This window comes from Lontra canadensis, unplaced genomic scaffold (assembly GCF_010015895.1).
Source record: "Lontra canadensis isolate GAN:19392208 unplaced genomic scaffold, GSC_riverotter_1.0 scaffold49, whole genome shotgun sequence".
In the NCBI taxonomy this organism is placed as follows: Eukaryota; Metazoa; Chordata; class Mammalia; order Carnivora; family Mustelidae; genus Lontra; species Lontra canadensis.
In genome coordinates, this window is record NW_022631043.1 from 14,553,966 (window position 1) to 14,581,958 (window position 27,993).

At 43.6% G+C, this 27,993-nt stretch overlaps 1 protein-coding gene across 1 annotated transcript in view; it reads right to left on the reverse strand.

The window, feature by feature from the left end:
- FER1L6 (fer-1 like family member 6) overlaps positions 1-27,993 on the reverse strand; it is a 123,372-nt gene that overhangs the window by 19,555 nt on the left and 75,824 nt on the right. The window contains exons 23-35 of the mRNA XM_032873449.1: positions 25,595-25,705; positions 25,164-25,325; positions 23,869-24,049; positions 21,399-21,616; positions 19,779-19,901; positions 18,503-18,542; positions 17,245-17,354; positions 15,929-16,060; positions 14,903-15,028; positions 11,278-11,405; positions 6,987-7,157; positions 3,996-4,156; positions 1,770-1,912 (exon numbers count right to left, since the gene is read on the reverse strand). Coding sequence (XP_032729340.1) covers positions 1,770-1,912; positions 3,996-4,156; positions 6,987-7,157; positions 11,278-11,405; positions 14,903-15,028; positions 15,929-16,060; positions 17,245-17,354; positions 18,503-18,542; positions 19,779-19,901; positions 21,399-21,616; positions 23,869-24,049; positions 25,164-25,325; positions 25,595-25,705 — 1,806 coding nt within the window. The remainder of the gene's footprint in view (positions 1-1,769; positions 1,913-3,995; positions 4,157-6,986; positions 7,158-11,277; positions 11,406-14,902; positions 15,029-15,928; positions 16,061-17,244; positions 17,355-18,502; positions 18,543-19,778; positions 19,902-21,398; positions 21,617-23,868; positions 24,050-25,163; positions 25,326-25,594; positions 25,706-27,993) is intronic.

The window sequence follows — 27,993 nt, forward strand, 5'->3', positions numbered from 1 at the left end:
CCATGTGGGGAGAAGGCCCAGTGGATTCAATGCTCAGCTCTGTTGTGTTCATTCTAAGTACTCCATCAGCTCAGACAAGAAGGTAAGTGATCAACAAAGCCTGTGATGGGCAGGGGAGATTTTATATGAAGGAAGTGGGGTTCCCCACCAGAGCAAAGAGGATCTGTAGGATTTGGGGGAGGGGGAGGCTTTGGCTAGAAAATAAAAGGGCTTTCACAGGGAAGGGACAATTTAATCAAAAAGTATATCATTTGGGAAGAGAAGAACCAATTAGTGGAGGATTGCAATCCTAGAGTCTCTAAAGAGATATTAACATTCACTTGTAACCAAAAAGCCACATGGTAAAATGAAGGATACCAATAACCAAAAGGTTTTAAACATTTGGTATTGAAATTCAGGAACCAGTCATAAGCTTCTACATCTGATAAAAGCTATCCTTTCAAGGCACTCTCCCACACCTGCTATCACTACTTTTATACCCCAACACCGCTGAGATAGCAGTGTGGGTATTCCTGGCCCATTGGAGTCAAGCTCATGTGTTTTGCCCAGATGACACCTTGAGTGAGTCCAGGGCTAGGACAGGACTAAAACTCAAACTCCCGGGTGAAATCCCATTCTACTACTAACAGCTGAGTAACTTTGAGCAAGTTACTTAAACTCTCTGAACCTCAATTTCTTCATCTTAAAAACAAGGATCATAATAAGTACACCATGAGGCTATGTTAGGGAGTAACAGGTGACCACACATCTCTATTTGTGTAGGAAAACCCTGGTGGTGCCCCTTGTACCATCCTAAATATTAATAGCAGTGCCTCTTATTCTCGAAATGGCCATCATTTGGATAAACAAATCTACGATCATCCTAACTAGATAATTTACATAAAGGGCTTAGTATTTAAGTACATATTAATTTATGTACATATAATTAATAAGTACATATCAAGAAGGCTCTTAATAAAGTTGATCTTCTCTTCACTTCTAACTCATAACCCGGATCTCTGGTTATTTTTTCCACACAGCTTCCTCTAGTCAGTCCTTCAAAATAAGTCACCATTACTGCTTCCCTGGGAAAACTAATGGACTGGGAAAATGAGTTTCTCTGGGAAAATTAATGGGGTTACTGATAGATTTTGGACAATGTCTTGGGCATGTCAGATGGATTTTGAAGTTTCTCAAATAACAGCATTCTTTCAAAAGAGTGTGATAACTTAGGGCGCCTGGGTGGCTCAGTCAGTTAAGCATCTGCCTTCAGCTCAGGTCATGATCCCAGGGTCCTGGGATGGAGCCCCACACTGGGCTCCTTACTCTGCAGAGAGCCTGCTTCTCCCTCTCCCTCAGCTACTCCCCCTGCTTGTGCTTTCTCTCTCTGTCAAAAAATAAATAAAATCTTTAAAAAAGAGGAGTGTGATAACTCAAATCCATTAAAAGGCAAAAAGCACTAAATTCAACTCTGTTTTGAGGGTAGAATTTCTCAACCCCAACATTGTTGATATTTGGAGCTGACTAATTCTGTTGTGGGAGGCTGGCTACACAGTGTGGGCTGTTTGGTTGCATCTCTGACCACTTTCCGCTAGATGCCAGCAGCATCCCCACACACTTAAGACAACCAAAAATATGTCCAGGCATTGCTAAAGTCTGGGACAGGGAGGCAAAACTGTCCCTGGTTGAGATCAATTACCCTAAGGCACACAAGAGTGACTTTTAGAGATAAAGTCCTATTCCTTGAGGATGAAAACTCCTATTGGGTCCAGAACAGTCTCAACCACTACCTGCTCCATTCCTGGCTTATTCCTGTGGTACAGTGGCCGAGTTTCTATGTGCTCAGGAACCAGGTTACACCCAACCTCTGGTATATTCCCCCACGAGTGTAAAACCCTGAGGGCCAGGTGCTCATAAGACTCCACCATCTCATCTGCAAGGAAGAAAGAAAAATAAAGACATTCATCAGCTATAGGTTCCCCTAATGGAACAGTGATGGGCTGTCAGGTGCACTTTTAAACACTCCCTTAAGGTTAAATTTAAATGCACTGAGGCACAGGGAGAGAGCAAAACTGCAAAAGAGAAAAAGGACAGGAAGAGAGTAAAAAGAGGTGGGGGTGGAGTTGGGGGATGGGAAAGAGACAGGAGGTTTAGAGAACAGGAAGTGAGATAGGTTGACAAGATGACCAGAGAGCAGTCAAGGTCTCAGAATCTAGGGCTCCATTTGCCCCTTGAATCAGATTCCTCTAGAGCCTGTGAATAGCAAGTGTGCTTTGAGGTACTGGAAAAGGTATTTATTTCTTAGAGATATAAGACTGTTTGCGAATGCCGTAGTGTGACAGGGCCTACTGGATCTGGATTGTCCCAAACAAGGCAGCGAAATCTGCACAGTATATGTTCAAGGAGGTTTTATCTTTCCTTATTGTTGTTCCTTCCCACCAACACACTTGCTCATAGGTTCTCAGATCTGCCATCTTACCAAAGAAGGCCATACATAATAAAAACCACTGGTAGAAAAAGTGCTTATAAACATAACACAAAAATTGTTGGAAAATATCAAATCTTTTTGATAAAGTTTAGAATGGCCAAATTTGACATAGGGATGTTGAGTTTAGTTTTAACACCCCCCTCACCCCACACAATCTCCCAATAACAATAATAACAATCAGTAAAAGTTGATGGGGATGAACACACAATCAGTGAACTAAATCTTCTGTATTGCATGGACCACTGGGTGTTGTACATAAACAATGAATCTTGGAACACTGCATCAAAAACGAATGATGTATTTTATGGTGACTAACATAACACAATAAAAATTAATTAATTAATTAATACTTTAAAAACCTAAAAAAAATAAAAGTAAATCTTCCATTATAAAGTTTAATCAGTTCTTGACTGATGGAAATGAACCTAATTTCAGATTCTTGGTGGCCAAAAAAGAAAAAAAAAAAACGGTTTCATCATAAAATGTAGAGTATTGACAAAGGAATTAAGTTGGCCTAATAGAGTATATTGTGAAAAATACTTTGTTCAAGAGAAATTCATTAATACACAATTTGAATACTAATTACTCAGCGTGCAAAAAACCTTCGAGAGGTTCTTGGGGTCAAAATAACAAGGTGGAAAGAAATTTTGGTTTCGAAGTGGTGGGATCAACATAACAGTGTGAAAACATCCAGTGATATGTCCTTAACTGGGGGGTTTGTACTGGAACCTATGAACCTATATTTTGCACATGTGTACCCCTACGCCTACTGATTTCCATCAAGTGGATGAGAGTGGCATTGCAAGAATTATTCTGTATCGTGAAAGTAAAGTAAAGGTGGCTTTTTTCTCATCCTCGATTTATGAAAGCCCCTCTGGGATCTTGTTGATATGTCCCACAAGGCTTATACGGAAAATCTGCTTCTTGGTGCTAAAATAAGAATTATTGGTATCACATCTATGGGGGATAATATGGGCTGTGTCTAATGATTTATTTTATATCATATTCATTTTAAGTTTACTGCCTATGTTGCAACACAACAATCCTATTTCTGTGATATACACTACAGAAATATCAGAAATGTGCAAATATATGTATAAGGGAGTTCACCATATCATAGTGTCACTACAAAAAACCATGAACACAATGTACATAAGTGACATGGCCATAAAAAGGAGTATTATCAATGACAGTCTCAAAGAACAAAGAAAATCATCATAATCTTTTGGAAATAGAAAAAGCAGGATACAAAACTGTATATGGCACACTTCCAATTATGTCTCTCTCTCTCACACACACACACACACACACACACACACACAGTATGGAGATATACTAGCAAGCAGCATGCTTTTCTCTGAATTTAGGGATTCTGAGTGATTTTCATTATCGTCCTTTCTTGTCCAAATTTTCTACCAGGGGCATGATTACTGTACAATAGTTGGCCACTCTCCCCCGCCACAAATACCACCAGAAGCATGCTTTTCAAAACGAGAGTAACGTCAGCAGGATGTGTTATGGGAGTTACCAGTGTCCTCCTCCGTAAAGACTGTTTTTCCAGAAAAGACCTGACTTCCTATCTGTATTTTCCCAGGATGAAAGTAGGGTCCATCCAGCTTGTTGTCTTTGCAGAGCTTTGTGAGGATTTCAGTGGGTTTGGATGTGTCTCTCCAGGCGTTGTATCCTTCTCTGAAAAGAGAGGGAAGGATGGGTAGGATGAGGCCTGCCTTCCCCTGGGAGGACACACTTAAAAGTAGCTATTAAAAGGACCACCTAAGTATGATCAGTGGTTTCCTTCAGATTTCTTGCCATTCTATGCACTTGGGGCTAATGTTTTTTTTCTTTTGTTTTCTCTCTTTTCTGGTTAATACCTCTGCATCTGCATGCCTGAATGAAAGGCAAGACTTCTGAGTAGCATGACAGAAAAATGCTTTGCTGATAGTTGTTCTGTGTGTGTGTGTCTTTTTTTTTAAGATTTTATTTATTTGTCAGAGAGAGAGAGGGAGAGAGAGCAAGCAAAGGCAGACAGAGGCAGAGGGAGAAGCAGGCTCCCCGCCGAGCAAGAAGCCCAATGTGGGACTCGATCCCAGCACGCTGGGATCATGACCTGAGCCGAAGTCAGCTGCTTAACCAACTGAGCCACCCAGGCGTCCCGTGTGTGTGTGTTTTAAAGAAATGTACCTTAAAACAAAAATTGAAATGACACCCACATAACATAAAATGAACCAATTCAGTGGCATATAGTACATTCATAATGTTGTAAAAGCACTACATCTACCTAATTCCAAAAATTGTTCATCACCCCGAAAGAAAACCCTGGACCCATTAAGTGGTTGCTCCTTATTCCTCGCACCGCCCCCCCTCAGCCTTTGGCAGTCAACCATCTGCTTTCTGTTGGTCTGGATTTCTTTGCATGCAGTTCCTCTTTAATTTCATTCTGTCCCTTGCAAAAGAGCCATCTGACTGTTATTTCTAAGAAGAAAGCCTAGATCAGGCTTTCAGTTACTCTGCTTCTTTCCTCCCCTCTCCTCCCCCACCAAAATCATATTGGAGACTCATGTCACAGGTGGAGAGTCTAGATGTGCTGTTTCTCTAATCAGTGATTTTCCTAGTGGTTCATTTCTAAATCTTTCCAACCCCTTCTTCCCTTAAACTCTAGCTGTTTGGTTAAAAAATATTAAGTTACAATGAAATGCTCCCCATGAGCCATGACCAAGACAAGCTTGGATTTCTCTGCTCACTGGGACACAGGATTCACAGAATTTAATTTATTTAAGTACTTAAATAAATCAAAACATAACTATAAAGCAGTGTTCAATGTTCCTACCTTGTGCCAGAGACATGAGGACCCTGAAATTTCATCCGAGCCATGCCCAGAGCCACACATACACAGGCTTCCCCATAAACAGGTGCTTTGGTTTTCATTTTGGTTTTGTTTGCTTGTTTGTTTGCTCTCATCTATTTTAAAAAATTTACTGAACAAAGTTTACAACTCCCTTGACTAAACTGTTCTGCTCCCTGCCAGTTCCACTGTCAGAAATTCTTCTAGGGGCCCCTGGATGGCTCAGTGGGTAAAGCCTCTGCCTTTGGCTCAGGTCATGGTCTCAGAGTCCTGGAATTAAGCCCCATATTGGGCTGTCTGCTCAGCAGAGAGCCTGCTTCCCTCTCTCTCTCTGCCTGCCTCTCTGCCTACTTGTGATCTCTCTCTCTCTGTGTTAAATAAATAAATAAAATCTTAAAGAAAGAAAGAAAGAAAGAAAGAAAGAAAGAAAGAAAGAAGAAAGGAAGGAAGGAAGGAAGGAAGGAAGGAAGGAAGGAAGAAATTCTCCTGAACAGAAGAGGCACCATCTTTGCCCGTGACTTCCTCTCCTGACTTCAGAGTGAGAACAACTCATCATTCGCTGAATGGCACTTTCTCTGTTACTTAGGAATGTAAACACCTAAGGGGGCTTATACATTCACATGAGTCCCCAAAACCAAACTGGATTTCTAGGCTACCAAAATAATGCTTTCAAAAAATACTTAAAGACACTACAGAATGCTTAAGATACAGGGATAGTTGCAAGAAGCAACTTACAAAAATGACATGGGTAGTGTGAGCCAACTTCAAGGGAAAACAGCATAGAAAAAAAAATCCAAAGGAAATAATTAAGAATTTTTTATGTAAGTTATGTCTGGGTGGAATAATTTGAGCATAATTTTGTACTTCCTGTATTTCCTCAATTTTCTGCAATGAATATATATTATTTTATATTCAAGAAAAGCATTTCTAAAATTATACCATGGAAATCTAATGAATTTTTTTTTCCTGGCTGAAATTCTTAAGATTTTTATTTTTTTCTTAAGCTACCAGATAAAATACACTTTAAAAAAAATAAAGCTAGTAGTCTATATTTTAAAATGAAGCAGAGGGGTGCCTGGGTAGCTCAGTCGGTTAAGCCACTGCCTTTGACTCAGGTCATGATCTCGGGTCCTGGAATTGAGCCCCGCATGAGGCTTCCTGCTCAGTGAGGAGTCTGCTTCTCCCTCTCTCCTCTCCCTGATCATGTGTGTGCTCTCTCTCAACTACATAAATAAAATCTTTCAAAAAAATTTTTGATGAAGCAGGATTCAAAATCATTGTAAAAAGTGAGAGCTGGTCCATTTCTTCCTGTTTGTAAGATGAGGATAACACCTCAATGGGTTTTGAGAGGACTGAATGAAGTACAGTATTCAGTATATCATAAGTACACGTGAGTGTTCATTATACTTCACTGGGATATTGGCATTTGTATACTAGTAATCATTCTTCTTCTAATACCACTCTTCACCAGGAAATTCCGCCCACCCAGCCTACCCCTTTAAGTGAATGCGTAAGAGCTCTTGACTCTTGGCAAACCTGACCTGGGTTCTAAATCAGTGCCTCCCCAGCCCCAACCACCCTGCAGGGAATAGCCCTGCTGACCTGGAAAGTCTGTGAGACATTCAAGCAGAGTCTGGGCTGGCCCGGCAGTGCTCCCCTGTCCCAGGAAGTACTTACATCTCGTACTGGCTCTGCAAGCCACAGATGGCTCGGTGTCTGCTGTAGAAACGGTTCTCCAGGTCAATCCTGGTCTCCCCAATGAGGTCATCTGTCCCGATCAGGTCATGGTCGTAGATCAGGATGGAGAGCAGGGAGTCCTTTGGGAATGTGGCCTGGATCTCAAATGACCTGTGGTCCAAGTAGAGGCATTAGGAATCTACAACATCTGGCTACATGGGGAACATCTCCCCAGCCTGCTTCTAGCTAGCCTGTAGTTCATAGGAACTCACTAAACATTCAGCAACACAGTGAATACTTAGTAGATATTTATTTGGTTTAATGTTTCATTGAGACTCTATTTCCAATTCTGCTGTCAATTTCCAGTAGCCAATAATCCCCTCTTCTGTGGACCACGTCCCATAGTCTTCATCTAGGGTGACAGCAAGGTGGGTATGAACAACCTGGGGGTTTGGTCTCCAGCAGAACTGATTTCCAATTTTGGATTTGAATCTGCACCTTCCCGGGTATAAAACTTTGGGAAAGTTATTTCATCCCGCTCAGCCTCCTTATGTGTAAATGGGGATCAATATGTCTTCTTTATAATATAGCATGATCGTTAAGTGTGAGATCACTTATACAAAGTGCACATCTAGCTTGCAAGTATTCAACTGGTGCCCAATAAATTACCATTCCCTTTCCCCTCCCTTGTTGCTTCATGGGGGGATGTCAGCTGAGTTTGTTTTAAATGGAAAGCCTTTTGAAGACAGAAAATCCCGAAAACAGAATTGCAGGACTGCAATGCCATCTCTACAAAATTCTGAGCTCCTTGACCACGAGACCTGCCTCCTTCATCTCTGCATTGCTGGAGCCCTGGCTTCCCCTGCACAGAGTAAGCAATGAATGTCTCCCTGAACTGGAAAGGATCTCAGGAATCACCATATCCAACCCTTTGATTTTGTAGTAGGGAAACTGAAATCCAGAGAGCAGAAGTGACTTGTCCTGGACCATAAATCAGGCCGAACTAGGGTAAGTACCAGGTCCCTGACCCTGCTAGTTCTGAGCTCTTTCCATGATACCACATCAGGGCAAGGTGTTGAAAGGAAAAGCAGTGCTGTGGGATTTCCTGGCACAAGGTATTATCTGTGCTGCTGAGCATTACAGAAGACAGTTAAGGAGGGCACTTGTACCGCTGAGCACTGGGTGCTGTATGTAAGGGAGGAATCACTGAATTCTACACCTGCAACTAATATTGTACTGTATGTTAACTTGCTGGAATGTAAATAAAATAATAATAATAATAACAACAACAACCAAGTAGGAGAAAAAAAAAAGAAGTAAATTCTGAGTGAATTTAGGGAAATGTCTTCTTGAAAAGAAAATAAAAAGTACACCAGTGTTCTCCAGCTCTTCGCGACTCTAGCTGCCCTGGGACAGGTGTGGTGGGCCGGCCTGTGAGCAAGGGACTGTGAAGAGGTGGGGAGAAAGGGAGAATGGAAGGCCCATGATTTCCCTCCATGTCCTCAGGCCTGCCTGGGCTGCTACCCTTGTGGTCAGACCCACTTAGCCCCGGCTCTCACTCTCCGGTGGCAGAGACTACAATTCCAGCACAGCCCCCCGGCCAAGGAAGCTTCCCGGAGAGAAAGAAGCAGAGACACCCCAGCTCCATGGACTGTAACTGACTGAGGCAGCTCTACCAGGCCAGAGATACGGCTGTGCCTCCATCAGGAGGCAGAGCATTGCCCGGGGTACCCAGATGTAAATTCCAGATGGTGCTTGGTACTCTGGAGGTCTCTCACAAGGAATCCTCCAGCCACTGTCTCTGAGCCATCAGAGCCATCACATGGCTGCTGCCACCCAGGAAGGACTTGTTATGTGCTTAACCACCCTGGCAACGGTGACAGAAGACCCAGTTGCTTTCATCCATCTTCCCAAGCAGGGTGTTCATAGATTAAGCTCTCCTGAATTTTCCCTGGAGCTGTCATTAAAGAACTACCAGAAACAGGTCACCATGGCTGGACTTCCTGTCCATCTACTCCTTCATTCACTCTCCAATTGTCAAGCATCTATCTGCTCTGTGCCAGGCCCTGTTCTGGGGATGCAGCGTTGGATGGACTAGACCAAGTCCCGGCTCAAAGGGAGCTTACCTTCTCGTGGGGAGCTGAGACATAGCCAACAAACACAGACATGTACCACGTTATGTCAGAAGCTCTGAAGGAAAGGAAAGCAGGCCAAGTGCCAGACGTCGGGGGATGGAGCCTGTGACATCCTCATACTGTGAGTTCGCAAATAGGGATTCCCCAGACCCCAGGTCAGGGATAGAAGCCCTCTACTTTTCTGGAACGTGCAGGATTGAGCCAGCAAATTCTGTCCCCGAGTAACCATTAAAAACACATCGAAGAAAGCATCTGCACATGGCGGGCTTCTGGTAGAGCCTCTGCAATGCCAGGGGCTGGCGGGAATATTCCATCATCCCCTTCTTCTGTTTACCATAGCCACAAACAGCATAATAAAGCCAGTCTAACTGACGGCGCTGTGCTGGGAGTACCTAACGAAAAAAAGACTACAAAGCACTTGGCAAAATGAAGTGCTGGTTACAAAAATAGCAAGTAATAATAAAAGTCATCTCTGGATCAGAGAAGCAAGGGCAGGCCTCCCCGGCACCGTTGTTTTAATCCTTCTCATTAATTGGAACAGGCAAGATCATTTATGGCCTCATTTCCTCTGGAGCAATAAAGTGTTAAGAGGTTCATTCTGGTCAAATGTCAGAGGGTCCACAGTGATCACAAAAGTGTAAATGAATTTAAATGAGGCTAATGGAGAGTTGCTCTCACTCTCCTTGCTACTCCAGAAAAAAAGAAGTAGAGTTAGGATGGAGCCATTGCTAAAATGATTATCACAGGAGAGACAGAGGAAGCAAATGTGTTCTGAGCGTCAACACATGCTCATGTAGATGATGTGCTATGTGCTGTATATTTAATCTTTTAGAGACCACTGAGAAACAAGTGTCATGATTGTTTGGTAGGAAAACAGGCATCAGAGAGGTTAACCTACCTGCATAAAGTTACACAGTTTATATGTGACAGAATGTTACCCATGTTTACCTGACTCCAAAGTTAACAGCAGTTAGGTACACAGACCCAAGCAAGGATATTAAATGTGTGCCACACACTGTTAGAAGACAAATGAGGCTCCATCCGCATCATTGCAAATGGCAAGAATTCGCTCATTTTGATGGCTGACACTCCATTGTATGTATAGACCACACCTTCTTATCCATCTGTCTGTCGATGGACGATCGGGTTGATTCCATAGTTTGGTTATTGTAAATAATGCTGCTATAAGCAAAGGGAGCATGTATCCCTTTGAATTAGTGTTTTTGTATTTTGGGGGGCAAATACGCAGCAGTGTGATTACTGATTGTAAGGTAACTTTTTTTTTTTTAATTTATTTTCAGCATAACAGTATTCATTGTTTTTGCACCACACCCAGTGTTCCATGCAATCCGTGCCCTCTCTAATACCCACCACCTGGTTCCCCCAGCCTCCACCCCCCCGCCCCTTCATTGTGATGAGCACCGGGTGACGTATGGACTTGATGAATCACTATATTGCGCGCCTGAAACTAGTATCACTGTTAATTGTACTGGGATTAAAGTAAAAAACTTAATAAACAAAAAATGCCACACACACACACACAAAAAGACAAATGAGGGCAGTAGGATTGCTGTGAACTGGAGAACATCTCATGCACCCAAACATGCACAAATGCAATGTGTGTTGAAACACTTTGCAGGAAAACAACATGAGCAGAGGCTGTAATTCAGTCTGTTTCTTTCAGGGGTCACCTGCAACATAATCTGATGGAAAAATCCCTTTGAGAGGAGACAAAAGACCAAAGGTATGCCCCCTTCTCCCCCACTCATGAGCTGTGTGAGCTTGAGTAAGTTTCTAAACCTCTCTGGGCTGCCCATAGCTTGTTTATAAAAGGAAACTTCTCCGTCCAAAGGCAGGAGGCTGAATCTGATGACCATTCAGGTGCCTCTTAAATTTAAGATCTAAGAAAACCATTCTTGGAAAACTATAGGCATGAAAATCACCAGGTACCACCACCTTCCTGAAGAGACCGAGGAAAGAATTTAGTGCTTCTCCATGAAGGTTAGGTTGACTGGCTATTACCACAGGCAGAGGTCAGCTCTCCACTTCCTGCCACATTCACTCAGACACACACGCATACGCACCAGCCCCCCACAGAAACACAGCAGGAGCAAACACACACAGGACAGCACGTCAGGACCCAGAAGGCCACTGACCTTCCAAATACTGGGTTCAGTTGTTTGGGGATGTATTTGTCCCGGTCTTTGATTTCCGTTTGTCCAAGCCTGACCACAATGTAGGGGTCCGCTTTGCCATCTGGATCAGTGGGGCTGAGATTAAACGCCTGGAGAGAAAGAAAATCCTTTTGGTCCAGTGGTTCCCAGCATGGGCTGCACACTCAGATCACCTGGGATTTTAAAAAATATGGATGCCCGAGTTCCATCCCCAGATTTTAATTTAATTGGCCCTGAGCTTTGGGACTTTCAGCAGCTCCCTAGATGATTCCAGTGTGCAGCCAAGGTTAAGAACCACTGCTTTAGCCCCTCATTTTGCTGCTGAAAGAAATGTTATCAGCTTTGCTCAAGTTGTACTTTCTCTGGAGTCATCTCCCCAGCGGAAAACAGCGCTAGGCACAGAGTAATGAGCACCATGCTGGACACGAGCCAGAAGGCATGACTGAGTTCTAGTCCTATGTCTTGTATGATCTTGGGCAGGCCATGTCTCCTCTCTGAGATAGATCTGTAAAATCATGGGGAGGGGACCCTGAAGGCCCATCCCATAACTGATGGGCTCGGAATCCATGACTCCATCAGGCCCACATTTAGCACAGGCTAGCTGAGTGGTGGTCTGTTTCTCAGAGTGAGGTCTGCTTCCAGACAAGCTGGGCCTTAACCTGTCGCAAGGAAACATGTTCTAAGTGAAGGCCTAGGTAGGAGGCTGGTGAGGAATCGTAAGACAGAGAAACTCTGCAGAAATGACAGCTGAGTGAGGAATGATCCCATTTTTAGGACTCCATCCTACGGATGGACTACATAAGCACACAAAGCTGTGTTTTCAAGGATGCTCATGAGAGCATTGTTTACTAGTCACATTTGTAAATGACCCGTATGTCAATTACTTAGGGAGGAACTCAACCCAAAATACCCCTTCCCCATTTGTTCTCATCACATCACCCAATTTTATGTGCTCCTCTGCTTATTTCTGTCCTTTCTTAATCTCCACATCCCCCTCAGCTAGTGTGCGATCTCCCTCAGAGCAAGGATGACATTTGTCTTATTTACTACATTATCTCTAGGACCTAGAGCAGGGTCTTAATATTTGCTGATCAAATGAATAAACAGGTACTACATTAATTCAAGGAAACACTAGGTGTCTACTACAAAGAAAAGGAATACCCAGTGATTCCTTGAATTAATGTAGTACCCATCTGGAAAATGACCAAGTTATACTAACTAAGAGAAAAACAGATCAATATGTAATGCATGAAGCAAAAGTCTGTTAAGTAAGTACTTACCTGTGGTTGTAAACAAGTATAAAGATAGTTGACTCTTGAAAATGTGAGTTTGAACTGTGCAGGCCCACCTACATGGGGGTGTTTTTCAATAAATACAATACAGCATTGTAATGTACTTTCTCTTATGATTTTCTTAATATTTTCTGGTCTCTAGGTTACTTTACTGTAAAAGTACAGTGTATAATACATAGAATACAAAAAACAAGTGTTAATCAACCAACAATGTTATCAGTAAGGCTTCAAGTCAACAGTGGGTTTATTAGTAGTTAAGTTTGGAGGGAGTGTCAAAAGTTATATGTGGATTTTCATCTGAAAGCGGGGTCGGTGCCCTCACCCCCAGATTGTTCAATGGTCAACTATAGATATGGAGGTATTTACATATTCATAAGAAAAGTAAGTTATTTCTGGGGATAGAATTGCAGAGGTAGGGAGAGTTGATCTCTTTCTTGGAACAACTTTTAAGTATTAGTATTTTTTTACATTTTTGGATGTTTTATTAAATTAAAACTTTAAAAAATTTTTTTATTTATTTATTTGACACAGAGAGAGAGTGCACAAGCAGGGGGAACAGCAGGCTGAAGGAAAGGGGGAAGCAGACTCCCTGCTTAGCTGGGAGCCTGTCTCAGGACTCCATCCCACAATCCCAGGATCGTGACCCAAGCCGAAGGCAGATTCTTAACCAACTGAGCCCCCCAAGTACCTCTAAAAGATTTTTAAGTTAACTTATTAGTATTAAAGAATAATTCATCTTTGGTTTATGCATCATTTATGTTTCTAAAAAAGGATATAGGTAATTAGAACAAGGAACTTAGTTTAAAATAAGACTACAACAATCAAATAGGATTATGAAAATCAACTCCAAGGGCAGGATATGAACAAATACATGAACTATAAAGGTTCAGCAGAGATTTGCTTTGAATGAAAATCAGATGTGGCCCCAGGCTTCCAGGCAATCAGGCCAAAAATTTCACCATTCAAGTAGAGTACTGTCAACAAAGAAATAGACTCTTAACTACAGAGAACAAACAGATGATCCCCAGAGAGGAGGTGCGTAGGGGGGTGGGGAAATAGGTAATGGGGATTAAGGAGTGCACCTGTCATGCTGAGCGCCCCAGTGATGTGTGGAAGTGTTGAATCCCTATGTTGTACACCTGAAGCAATATTACCCTATATGGTCACCAACTGGAATGTAAATAAAAACTTAAAAAATGAAAAAAAAAACTGTATTGTGGAGCATAACAAATAGCATAGAGGACATGGGGAGTTAGGAGAAGGCAGTTGGGGGAAATTGGAAGGGGAGGTGAACAATGAGAGACTATGGACTCTGAAAAACAATCTGAAGGGTTTGAAGAGGTGGGGGGTGGGTGGTTGGGGGAACCAGGTGGTGGGTATTAGAGAGGGCACGAGCTGCATGGAGCACTGGGTGTGGTACAAAAACAATGAATACTGTTATGCTGAAAATAAATTAAAAAAATGATTAAAAAAACTGTAGTGCTCTCATTATCAGAAAATAGGAAACCTAGAGCAGAAATGATATTTTTCTTGGAAATACATTTGATTTGAAATTTCTGGCTGCGACACTGCAGAGGCAGAGCCATGGGAGAGGACTTCCTAATGATAGCTGCCCTGCTCGGCCCTGGTTCTGCTCTCTTGCCTGTGAGCTTTCTGCTCCAGGCCTGTTTGGTGTCCAGCTATCAGGCAACCACAGAGCGAATGAAGCTGTCCAGAGCTGTCTTATATGCCTGCAAAGTATTTTCCCTAAGTGAAAAGCCAGCAAATGTGCATGTTACCAACCAAATTTCCTACCCCCTGTTATGGACTGCAGTGCGTGTCCGCAACATTCTGTGTCCAAGCCCTAACCCTTCATGTGTCTGTCTTTGGAGAGAGGGTCTTTAGCAAGGTAATTAAGGTTAAATGAGGTCATAAGGGTGGTGCCCTAATCCAAAAGGACAGGTGGCCTTATAAGAAGAGGAAGAGATATTAGGTCTCCTCTCCCTGTCTTTCTCTCTTTCTCATTCTCCTGCTCCTTTACTCACTCTTGTTATATGTGTGTTGTGTCTGTGCGTGTGTGTCTGTGCACGTGTGCATGTGCCTATATGCTCACAGAGGTAGGGCCATATGACGACACAGTAGGAAGGTGGCCACTGACAAGCCACGAACAGAGACCTTACCAGAAACCAACTCTGCTGGCAACTTGATCACGGACTTCCAGTCTCCAGAACAGTGAGACATAAATGTCTGTCATTTACCTCACCCAGTCTGTGGTACTTCCTTCGGGCAGGCTGAGCAGATTAAGACAATCCCCAGGGTAAACAAGGGTGGCTTACCGCAACAATGTACACCCTGATCAGGACTTTGACGGGGTGGTTGGGTGGAACCCCTTGCTGGATTCTCAGCTGCCCACTGTCCTCAATGCTGGAATCTGTGGGGCTCTTGTAGATGCAGAAGGAGCCCTGGAATGGCAAAGCTTGACCCAGTGAAACAAGATGGTCATATGCCCCACCAAAAGCCCTAAAAGGCAGAGTGCGGGGGAAATGAGCAGAGCCTGGGACCCAGTAGGACCTGGGCTGGTGCCACCCTTGTGTCTGGGTGTCCTCAGGCAGTTTACATAACCTGCTTGCATCTGAGTTTCTTCACAGTATGTCACTGAATCGGTGTTGGTACAGTAACAGCCTCCTCACAGGGCTCTTAGGTGATGAATGTGGATAGGAGCATCTGATGGGATATTGAGGACCTTTAATACACGGGGAGCTTAGCTGGTGCTTTCCCCCATGATGTCCTTCAAACCTTACAGCAGTATTCCTATTTTCAGATGCTGCCAGGGAGTGTCACAGAGTCAAGTCCAAAATCATGATGCTAGTTAGTATTACAATATCAGAGAGGGGCCAACTGCAATCCCTGTGCTATTTCCAACACACTGCCCTGCACCAAATGACCCAGTGCACAGCAGCTCAGAGTAAGTGACAACCACTGCTTGGTGATGCTGACACCAAGAGTCTGCCAGTATGAATGGTGTTGTTTGATTCGTGTAATCAACCAGTTGGTAGGTCTGCATAGATCATCTATTTGGTAGGTCAGAGGTACGAAAGCAAAATAAAATTCAGTGATCCTGTTAGATAACAGCTCTGTCTCCTTATATCCCATCAGACTGAGTTCCAACTCACTTCACTGACCACAAGCCAAATATCTCAAAAGACGAGGGAAGACCTTGTGGGGTTCAAGAGAGGCTCTTGCATAGAGACTAAGGAATTTTCTTACACACAACCCACACCACAATCTCACTAACAGAACTGAGTCATATTGAGCATTTACAGATAGGAGAACCAAATAAAAGGGTTAGCTGTGGAACTTGCCTTAAACTTCCCTATGACGCGGTCCCCATCGAGGCCATGGCCATCCTCTGTAGACTTGCCTCTGAGGAGCTCAAAGGTTTTCACCCAGTCTTCAAAATTGTTGAATTCACTTTCAAGATCACCATCATATATCTTTAGGGAGAAGGGAGAAGAGAATGCTCAGAGGAAGGAAGGCCCAGGATTGATTTAATGAGAAATGCCAAGAGTCTCCCAAACCAGCCTTGATATGCACCCCCTGGAAAAATCTATGAGGACACTGTTCACTTATTTTTGGCAAAATAAGGCATATGATTGACTCAGCATTCTTAGAACTAAGTACCACTCTGAAATTCATAACATCTTTTGCATAAACTTTGAAGTTCCAAAAAGTATAGCTAAACCAAAATTTAAACTAAATTAAACTAAACTAAAATATTTTGAGGACATTAAAATCAATAAATGTCCACTAAGCATCTCATGCTTAACACATATGAAATGATGGAATATTTGTTTTTATTATCATGCATATAGACATGAATTTTCCACATACGAAGTTATAGATGTGTGTACTTTAGAAATGCAAAATTGAATTGAGTTTTATGTTTGGTAATATAATTAAATCACTTATGCAAATTTCCTATCAAAATTACTTATCTAAATTTCTTATATGTAATTTTCATATTCCCAATTTTCATATCCATAAATATGCCTCTAGCTAATAGCCTCTAACTAATGTGAAGATGGGTCTGATGGAGCTGACTTTAGTGACAGTTAGAACTTCTGCTATTTGGGGACATCTGGGTGGCTCAGTTAGTTAACCAGCCAACTCTTGATTTTGGCTCAGGTCATGATCTCAGGGTCCTGGGATGGAGCCCCACTTTGGGCTCCATGGTCAGTAGGGAGTCTTCTTGGGGATTCCCTATCCTTCTGCCCCTCCCCCCATTCATGCGCTTCTCATTCTCTCTCTCAAATAAATAAATAAATCTTTAAAAAAAGACCTCCTGCTATTTTGATAATATTTTGAGAATGATGATGTTAAGCTCTGAGAGGTGAGCCAGGGGGAACTCATCCACTGCAAATTACCTTGCTGGATCCAGGCTGACCGATGCAAGTTATGCCCTTTCTTAATATGAGGACATAGACAATAGTAAAGTAGCAAGCTCCATTTTCTTGGCTTGCATGCTTGTTAAGGTTCATTTCTCCGCATCAACGATTATAATGAAGACAAACTAAGTTAGTTCAGACAAAGGCATTACTAGGATTGACTGAAGCACAAACAGAACCTGCTTACGTAGCTTCCCACCCCATCTGTGGCCAACATGGCAGTGTCCACATACCTGCAAGGTAGCCAGGTTGGGGATTTCGTCTTCTTTGGATTTCTTCTTGAGCATCTTGTCCTTCTTCTTTGGCCCATCTATATTTACCACCACCTCATCTGGTTTCACTTCTGTGGATATTTAGTGGAAATTGTTAGACTTTCCAGTGATGTTGAGATGAGAAGAAACAAAGTCAAGCTCCCTCTTTCCCTTTGTTCCTGCATGTGTCAGGACTTTCGTTTTCAAAAAGAAATAGTAACATGCTACTTGATGGGAGGAGATGCTACTCATGGAGCAATGAAGTAACAACAGATACCCAGGGCCAGACATTGTGCTGACCCATCCTGGTGTAGGTAAGAATTCATTAAACTAGACACAGAGATGCAAAGAAGGAAGGAAGTTGCCCATTCATCCAACTGGCTAAGAACAGGCCCAAGATGGACAGACTCCAAAACTTGGAGTTACATTTCCTCTCAGATCTGCTTAGGAACTTGAGATTCATCTAGTTCAGCAACCTGAGGCTCAGCTATGTTAAGGGTCTTGCACCAAGTCACAAATGTTATTAGAGAGATTACTCGGGAATTTTCCAGGAGCTGTCTCTAGGAAAACACTGTCTGAGACAGACCTTGGGCTCTGCTCTTTTCCAGCACATAAACTTGAACTAGCTAATCAACCTCTTTATACCTCTGTTTCATGATCTGCAAAGTGAAGATACTGTTGCTAATGTCATGAGGCTAGTCTTGGGATTAAATTTGCCAATAAGGAGGGGTCTGAGGAACTGAGTGAGCCTAGTTCTGGTTCTCCTACTTCTTTTGGTATCACCTGAGACAGCACCCACCACTTGCTGTCACTGTTGATTTTAGGTGAAAACCTACAGTTGGCCTGAATCCAGTTTGTGGTCATTTCAAATCCCTGGCCTCTTTCATTTGAACTTCTGCCAAGCCAGATCTACCTGATCCTCATAAACCGAGTTAGGAACCTAAAATCCAGGTCACCTCTATTAAATTTCACCGTGCTGGATCTGGCCCATCATGCCAGCTTTCTCCTGCTTTTGTTCTGCTCTTTCTACACCAAGACAGGAGCCAGAGTTCCAGCACTAACTGGGTTCAGAAGACCTGAGGTCTGGTCCCAGTCCAGCTCAAATCAGCTACATGACCTTTTTAGAGTGTTGTCATGTTTGTGAACTTGTTCCTCATGTGGGAAATGAGGGAGTGGAACACTAGTACACCTCCTACTGCTTCCTTTTAGTATTTTCTTGCCCCATTCTTAAATAACTTACCTGCATTGCCTCTTTTCTCCTTGGGACTGCTCTCCTTTTCCTTTGAGAAAAGAAGGAAATAAGATTATTGACCCTACCATGCCTCATTTATGAGTCCTGACAGTCAACAGTTCCAATTCCATCATCTCAGCCTTCTGCCTTCTAGGAGATGTCATTTTAAAAGACATGCAAACTGTGTCCAAGAAGCCTCCAAGCAAAGCCTCACTGATAGACCAGGGACCCGCCTGTAGCAAGATACCTTGCTATAGAATAGGCGTCCCAAGAAAAGTACCAGCAAGCAGCAGATTTCCCTGCCCTCCATGCACAACCCCCTCTCAGCCACTACCTCTCTTCCCTACTTTTCCATCTCCCTAGAACTTCACCCAATCAGCACCATGAGTTCTATCTGCTGGAACTCTGGATCATTGCACCCTGGATTGTTGGGTCTTTGGGTTGATACTAAGGTCTGGGGAGGTTAAGTAGAGCAAGGGAAAAGGACTGAGCCCTCACTGGGAGTGGTAATGTCTGCTTTAGGAGGGAGTTTAGAGGCAGAGACTGCCATTTGGTTTGTTTATGTAATTATAATACCAATATTCATGGGTAGTCCTAGGTGAAGAAACTGTGGTCTTAACAAATGAAAGAATCAGAAAAGTTTCTATGCAATTAAGTGTGATACCACATGACTAATTTTCCTTTCCTTGTTTATTCAAGGATGAGAAATTTTACCAAATTCAGTCACTAAGATTTTACCTGAATTTCTTCACCACTTTCCAGTGGTTCTCCAGTTTTGTAACTCAATCCCTTTCTTGCTCTGTGTGCATGAGGCTCTGCTCTGGCAACCTGTTCATTATTTCCATTTGCAAAGGCCAACTCCTCTGCCTTCCCATATGAACTGCTGGAGACCTGGGGCCTTTGATCTGGATATCTCCAGGTGCACTTGAAGCCCCCATTGCTACACCCATCTATCCAGAGACCCCCTTTCTCATGGTTGGACCTTTCAGAGACTGACAGAGGCCAGATCTCTAGATGCCACATTGGACCGAACATCCTTCCAGCATTTATAACAGAGTCTGTGTCCTAGGGTCCTCTCCAGCTAGAGGATGAGGATTTTTCAATTCTGGAAACTTCCAGGCTTTGAATCTTTCTGCAGTTAACAGAACCCCATCTGAGTAGGGCCTAACTATAGTAGAACCTAAAAGGGGATAATATGGGATTGCAGGGGTGGGGGACAGTGTTGTGGAGGCTGCTGTGTTTTCTCATCCAATCCCTGGACTGTCACAGCCAGGAGACACTCTACCTTCTGTGCTTTCTTCATGGAGGCATAATATTTGGACCACCAGTCAATGACGTTTTCAGCAGATTCATCCGCTATGGTCCTCTTTCTCCTTTTGGTCGACCTTCGAGTAGGTTTCCTGGCATCCTGGCAAGGGATGAAGGATGGATTATCATGGAGGCCTCAGGGATCTGTCTGCCGGTGACTGGGTGATCTCCGGAGAAGGGAGCACCCAGGTCACTTTGGAAGCAGATGAGGGTGTGAGCAGCTTTTGAAGCTGCAGCTCTCTATACCACTTCCATAAACAACACTTTAGCCATCAACCCATCCATTTGCTCATTTATTCAGCAAACATTTACTATTATATAAACACACGGATGTGAGGTGTTGTGCCTGACACTGGGGGTGTAAGGGGAATGAGAATCAATCCCCATGCTGGGGAAGTTTCATTCAGTAGAGGAGACAGGCGGGAGGCATGATACAGTGTGCTATGGCAGAAAAGGCATTAGTTGACAAGCAATTAATATAAATTTTGTGATTCTCATTTTCCTCCACCAGGGACAATCCTATCTGGCTATGTTACTGTTGTGAGGATTAAGTGATGTAATGTAGATAATTTCTTTTTAGCATTATTTCTGATCTGAATGGGTGCAAGTCAATGACACCAACAACATAAACAGGAGAGGGAGGGATTGGAGAGGCTGTGATACATGAACAGCAGAGAGGAGGCATTTGGGGAGATGACAGTGGTCCCATGACAGACTCATCATGTACTCATCATCTGTGTGCTCTCAGACAACTCTGGAGTAGCTATAACATTCCAGGTGCTCAGTCAAGAGCAAGGGCTACAGAGATCTGTAAAAAATCATCTGTGACCTGGTGGGGCCCACAACTTTATGGTGGCAACCACACTGAAGCTAGGAATTCTAACAGGAAGTGGCAGGTGCATGGCTGGTGGGATGCAGAGAAGTCCTTGAGGGGCCATAGAGGGTCATACTAATCATAGATAAGATAAGAACAGCTTACAAATATCCACTAATCTGCCTTAATCTGTGTTTTATTTCAGCCTTCACCATGTTCTGGGCAGGCAGTCCCTCAAGACTTTTTAAAAACTGACCTCTTCTTTATCAGTTGATACACCAGGATTTTGCACTGAAATTTAGGACTTAGAAAGATTCATCACATTCATGCTTTATGGTTCTTTGTGTACTTGTCCATCTTGCCTTCCAGAATCTCAGCTAAAGATAAGAAGTCCCATTTCTCTTTAGACGCCAGAGAATATGTCTCTCTCATTTTTTTTTTGTCTTATTTGTCCTCATACAAAATAGGTTCTAAATATTTGTGGAACAGGTCTAGATAAAGAAACAGTTGTCTTTCCAAGCTAATGAATTGCAAAGTGTTTCTGTTCAATTGAATATGGCTGTCATAGTTGGCTAGCACTTGAATTTCATATATGTTGGTTTATCTGATTCTATAGCGATGTTGTGAAGTGGGTATCAGTATATTCATTCTATAGATGAGGAAACGGATGCTCAGAAATGAGAAGTTGCTTGGTCACAGTCACAGAGCTGGTAGGTGGGAGGATTAATATCTAGAGCCTCCAGTGCAAAGCTTTGTAGATATGAAGAGGGGTTACATTCTGACCTTAGCTTTACCATCTTTGGGTGGCTCCTGGGCTACAGGTTTGGCTTCAGACTCAAGCACAGGAGATGAGTCAGGGATATCAACTACGCTGCTTAGTTGAGTCTGGGAAGAGTCAGTTACCACTGTGGGAGGTGGCTCAACATCCACATAGATGTGATCTGTTGGTGGTTCCTGGGAGGAGCCAAGGGATCCAGAGGGCTCGGTGGCTATTGGCAAATCTGAAAGAGTTGAAATTGGAAGTACATCAGGTTGGGAAACTGCGCTGCAAAACAGGGTGGTCACTTCAGAGACCCAGTACCGGGAATCAGACAGATCTGGATTCAGATACGGCAAGTTCTTAATATCTCCAACAAAATGATGGTGAAAAAACCCCATCTCACTAAGGGATAAGTGAGAGCATGATGTAAGCCTTCTAGCGCATAATCAGGAATCAATAAAAGCTTGTACTTATTATTGATTCTTCAGAGCCATTTTAAATTACTGTGGTCATAAGGAAAATGCGTATCAAGGTTTAGGGCACAGGTCCTCTCTGTGGATTATCTTTTCCCAGTCCCAGTTAACTCAGGGAAACGTCAGAGGCTCCTGAGGTCTCTGAGCTCCCAGCTGCAGGCTAGACTCTGGACACGTGACCTCATGTGCTCTTTGGGGAGCAGGGGTAGGTTCCTGGACTTTGTGAAATTTCTAACTGGATTTTTGATCCAGTGGAAAGGTAAAATCACTGTCCCTTCTTGCCGAGAGTCCTCTCCTCTCTATTTTGTGCTGCAGAATCCAGCCCTTAGAAACATCTCTCAGCTGGGAGACCCCATGGGGTTTTCTGTCTCAAGTTGCTGACTTTTCAACAGCAAAGTTAACTCCATAAACACTTAATAGGCATCTACTCTGTGCTGGGCACAGAGATGGAGAGATCAGCAGGTCAGAATAGAAAGCTCAGAAACAGACTAGAGCTGTATGGCTACTTGATTTATGAAAAAGCTGGCAGCATAAAACAATGGGGGATAATAAACTCTTTGGGGGAGAAATGATTCATTCTATGGAAAAAAATGTAGCCTTATCCCTATCTTAAACCATCTACAAACACAGATGACCGTAGATCTAAATGTGAAAGTTAAAAACATAACACTAATAGAACAAAATGTGAAACAACATTTTTTGTGACGAAGAATTGAGAAACAGTTTTCTAACAAAACTCTGAAAGAACAAACCATAAAGTCTGAAATTCAGATTGATATGATTACATTAAAATTAAGAATTTCTCTTCAAAAATGGGGATCACAGGCAGGTTAGCAGTTATCAGACTAGGAGAAGATATAATCTATAGGAGATAGACATCTAGAATATACAAAAAAAGAAAATTTAAAAAAACACACATAGAACTTGAGCAAGGGATGTGAGTAGGCAAATCACAGAAGGGAAATCAAGGTGGCATAAGTATATGAAGAGATGTGTAAATTCAGTAGTCATCAGAGACAACCAAGCCAAAATAAAAATGAGATACTACTTTATATACGGAAAAGTGGCAAAAACCAAACCAAAACAAAAACTCAGAAAGTTGGGTAATAGTAGGAGGTATTGAGGAAAAAGAAAATGGTACTCCACATACAGTTAATGGTAGGAATGTAAACTGGTGTAGACTGGGGTAGACTGGGGTAAACCAGTGCAGCTCTCTAGAGCGCCCTCTGGTAGTACTCTGCGGAATTACATGTGCGTGTTCTCTGGGAGCCAGTAATCTCACTCCTGGGTGTATATTACAAAGAAAATCCCATGCAGAATCCTCCCTTGGGCAGCGCTCACAAGGATATTCATAACAGCATCATTTGTGGAAGTGGGGAGGACAGCCTAGGAATACAGTATGAGGAGAAAGGAAAAGCCAAGTGGGGCAGATCTAAAGTTGGTGTTGACAAGCTAACGTGCACACAGCAATTTGGATAGATCTTGAGCGTAACTTTGAGCACAAGAGTAGGAAACCAAATGAAGATTACAGCATCATATATATGTCATTTAAACGGATTGAATTTTACAAAGAGGGGCAGTGTGGGGCCTGCAGTGGGTAAGGGGTAGGAGTAGGGACGGGGAGTAAGGTACAGGAGGGCAGTGGGTATGAGACAGAAGCCTTGACCAGACCAGAGATGAGTACACGGCATGAACAGAGAAGTGCAGTTAACTCCACTCTGCTCCTGAGATCCAAAAGGGTACAAATCGAAGTAACATCAAGCAAAGAAAAACATCAGGAAGTGGAGGCGGAAGGAAGCTGGAGTCAGATTCATGGAAGCCTTCTTAGAGGAGCTGACCCTAATGTCAGTCTTAGAGTCAGAATCCAGCAGCTAAGGAAGCTGAAGGGATTACAGGAGAAATTCTTCAGGAAAATCCACTTGACCATGGGGCACCCTCTTCCTCTGGGGTCCCCTAGCAGGCCCTGCAGGCACGACAGCTTTGTAGTCTGAAGCTCCAGAATCTAGAAGGGGCTTCCTACCCTGCTTGACTTGGGTTCCAACCACCTGGCGGGTGAGGACCAGGGGCTCCTTGGATTTGCACAAAAACTGCTTCAAGCAGTTGATGGTGTAGGTGCCCACCAGGGTGCTCCTCCCGAAAGCTCGCCAGTCCACCACACAGATGCTCAGGGGCGGGTGCAGAAGCTCATTCTCAGGCAGCTCCTGGGAAGAGAGGCCAGGGTGAAAAGGGAGCGCTGCCTGGGCTGAACCCAGCTGCTGGTACCCTGCTGACCTCTTTAGGGACAGGAGCAAAGCAAGCCAGGCACCCATCCTCCCTCTGTCCCTGCCTTGTCATTCTGTCCCTCCAGGTCACCCCTGCAGCTGGCCAGAAGTCTGGGGCATTGCCTTCCAAGCCAGGGAATAATTAGCTATAATATGAGGCATGACACTAATATATCATCCCACGTGTAAATTGCAAAAATCACAGACTCCCTATTCAACCAGACACTGATCCAAGTCCGAGACAGAAAACAGATGAAAGTGGATACATTAAAAATGAGCTGAGGGTAAGGGGCCAGTACCCTCCCTCTCATGTCTCCCAGTGGCCCCAGAGACTCAACAATGCCCAGTGTAACAGGTTTGCAAACACCGTACACATTCTTTAATTCCACTTTCTGCTAATTTAGGAGATGTAGCCATTGGATCTGACAGCGTTGCATAAAGCAAACTTTCTTTATGCAGTTAGTTCCACATCAGAACACAAAAATGTGTGTTGAAATATTGAAATAAACAGAAGCTCAGGTGTCAAAAAAAATCACTTTAGAAACATAAGGTTGCATGTAAGCCACTGACATGCTACATATAAATAATTTTTTAAAAAATCTAATCACTAAAGTAAGTTTCATTTTAGGTCAGTGGTTCACAAACTTTAGCATGCATCAGAATCACCTAGAGGTCTTGTTAAGCCAGAGGGGTCTGGGCCCCAACACCCAGCAGTTTCTGATTTGGCAGAACTGGGACAGAGCCTGAGAATCTGCATTCCTAACAAGTTCCCAGAGGAAACTAATGCTGATGAATTGGGGGCCACACTTTGGGAACCTTTGTCCACTTGCTTTGATTTACAGAACCTTTAAAAACAAGACAACCCAACAGCAATAACAAAACTCTATTTTATCCCATTCTGAAATTCTCACTTTTCACCCAATTACACTGTTCTTTGTTGTAGATAGGGGACACCCAAAACTCAAAAGCATCTCCCCAAGCCAAGTGAATGAGGGAGGGCATCTCAGCTGTGGAAATGAAGGGGATGACCGGACAAGAGAAGCAGAGTCTGTACCACTTCAAAAGCATCTGCCTGGACACTGAAGTTTGGGTTGTTCTTGTAGCTCTGGATCACACAGGACTTGACTCCCCGTCCTCCACACTCGATGAGGACCTGAGGGCGATCCACGGAGAGTAGCTGCACCTTCTTCATTTCTCGAACTCCCCAGAAGAGGACCTGATGAAAGGACCAGCAGAGCGCGATCACTCAGAGACCCAGGGAGGAGCAGACATGCGGGCCCTGGTGTGGGTGTGGCGAGTCAAAGGTACTGCCAGGGAGCTAAAGAATGTTCTTCTGGGATGGGACCATGCAGCTTCCTGAGGGCCCCATCCTATCAGCTCTGCCTCAGTTCCACCTTGCAATCCCCTCAGACAATGCAGGCAGGTGTGGCAGTGCACCACTGCCCTTAGCCCCAAAGAATAACTCAGTCCTCGCCTGCGCCATACCTCCACTCGGTATTTACTCAGCACTGGCCGAATGTTGGCAGGAACTGGGTAGATCTGGGCGACATCTGGTGGGTCAATGGGAGGGAGACCTTGCAGCCCAGATGAAGGGACCTAACAAATAGAACAAGGGCTTGTTAGAAGGTAGGGGAGAGACAAGAAAGACCAGTGCGGCCAAGCAACCACCTCATCCATAGGACATTCACTTAACAGAACTAATGTTTCCAGCTTAAATTATAGCTAAGACAGTGCATTTTACCACACTTAATGATTTATTCATTGACAAATATTGATTTACTGATACCTTCGCAAGGGTAACCAACACTTAGTGAGCACTTACAATGGGCCACAAAGTTAATAGCTTAATAAGCTTTCAGTAAGCTCACAATACAGAGGGGAGAAGAAAAGACAAGTGGATCCTCACAAGCTGAGGACTTGTGAGGTCCCCACACTGGAATGACAGCAGAGGCATGGAGAAGGGCTCTGATCTGGTTCTGAGCTCTGAGGCTTAGCTACACCCCCATTACTCACTACAACAAAAGAGATTTGTATTTATTTTTTTTAAGATTTTTTTACAATTTATTTGAAACGGAGAAAACATGAGTAGGATGGGGGGGTAGGAGCTGAGGGCGATGGATAAGCAGATTCCATGCTGAGCACAGAGTCCAATGCAGGGCTCGATCACAGGACCCTGGGATCATGACCTGAACTGAAGACAGACGCTTAACCGACTGAGCCACCCAGGTGCCCCAAAAGATTTGTGTTTATTCAAATAGAGATTACATTTTCATTAGTGAAACAGAAATGAAGTCTTTTGAAGACAGACCTCCAGGATGAAAAGGTATCATTTCCTGTGCATTTGAAGATACAGAAACAGCAGGAGGATAATTCCTGTGCCTCACTGAAATCTCATACAAAGGGCTTGGCAAGTCTACGAAGGCCATCCCACACTGCCTTCAAGGCCTGGCTCACTGTGTACATCTTCCAAAAAGCTGTCCCTGATTTGACCCCAATCACTGTGGTGGTTCTCCTACACTTTGGTCCCTGGAATGTAGTGTGTCCTCTGTTGGAAGCTTGATGCAGAAATTAGGGGTCTGAGCCCAGAAACCAGGCCCCAATGTTTGACTCTGTATGAGTCCCTTCCCCACTTTGGGCCCCAAATATTGGGCCAGATGACCTCTCAAGCCCCTTGAGAGCCAGATGCACTAGGGACGTCTGTCTGACTTAACCAAGAGGAAGCTCTGTTTACTTCATTCATTCTCTAAGCCCTCAAGCAGTGTTCCAGTCCAGTAGATTCTTTATAAATGTTTATTGGCTGACTGACACATTAGCTCCATATGCTCAAAAAAAGCTTAATTGCTCCTCAAAACAGGCAAAGCACAAACATATCACCATTTCATCTTCACAGACATCTTCTAGCAGGCAATGGCAGATGCAGTTAAGCTAATTACAGAAAAGCTCAGACAAAGAAGACAGCAGATGCTTTGGACACCAAAGATCCTGGAGACAATGAAACTGCAGAACCAGATCAGATAAAGGCTCTGGAAGCCAAGAGGACACACGCTCAGTACTGCCCTGCCTGAGCAATTCAGTCTGCCAAACCTCGCCTCTCTGAGGAAGCTAACTGCTCCTCTAGCTCTGGAGGGAAATCCACAAAACAGCTGTGGTCATGGCATAGGTTGGTGCCCTTGGCTGGACTTTTATAAAAGTACCACATATTTCTTCATTCTGGGGCCGCTAGGAAATGTCCTGAAGAAACTTTGTCCCATGGTGCCTGACAGATGCCACTGAACTCAACTCAGACCCTAAAGGGCTCTGTGTCATGGTGGAGGCTGAATGATTTCTCCCAGCCAAGAGTAGACATTTGCATAGGGAAATGGGTCAGCTGCTGGCTTACAGATATGACTGGTGTGTAGTTACTTGGCACACGGACCAGAAGAAGATTAAGAACAGTTACAAAGGCAGGAGGGTAAGCATCGAGGTGGGTCAAATAGGTTGGTCCAAAAGCCAATTGCTCTAAAATCCCAGTGGAGACAATACATCAGGACCTCAAAGGAGGTCCAGATGCAGGGCCAGGATGAGGACCTAGGGAGCAAAATTTAGAGAGGTGCCACTCTCAGGGTCATGCATGACTCTACTCCCACGCCTGCTCATCTGAAAAGTCACTAATGCTCAGAAGTCTTTTGCATCCTCTGTGTCCCTCAGCACATCACTTACATTTGTGTTACCCCTCTTCTTTGGTGCCATGGGTAGCACAACCCAGGGCTCCACTGCTTGCTAGTTGAAAATTTGAAAATTTGCTCAGTGTCTCTGAGTCTCAGTTCTGTCATTTGTAAAGTGAAGATCAAGATATCTAATTCATAGGCTGCTGTGAAGAATGGCCGAGACAGCATGCAAGGCAC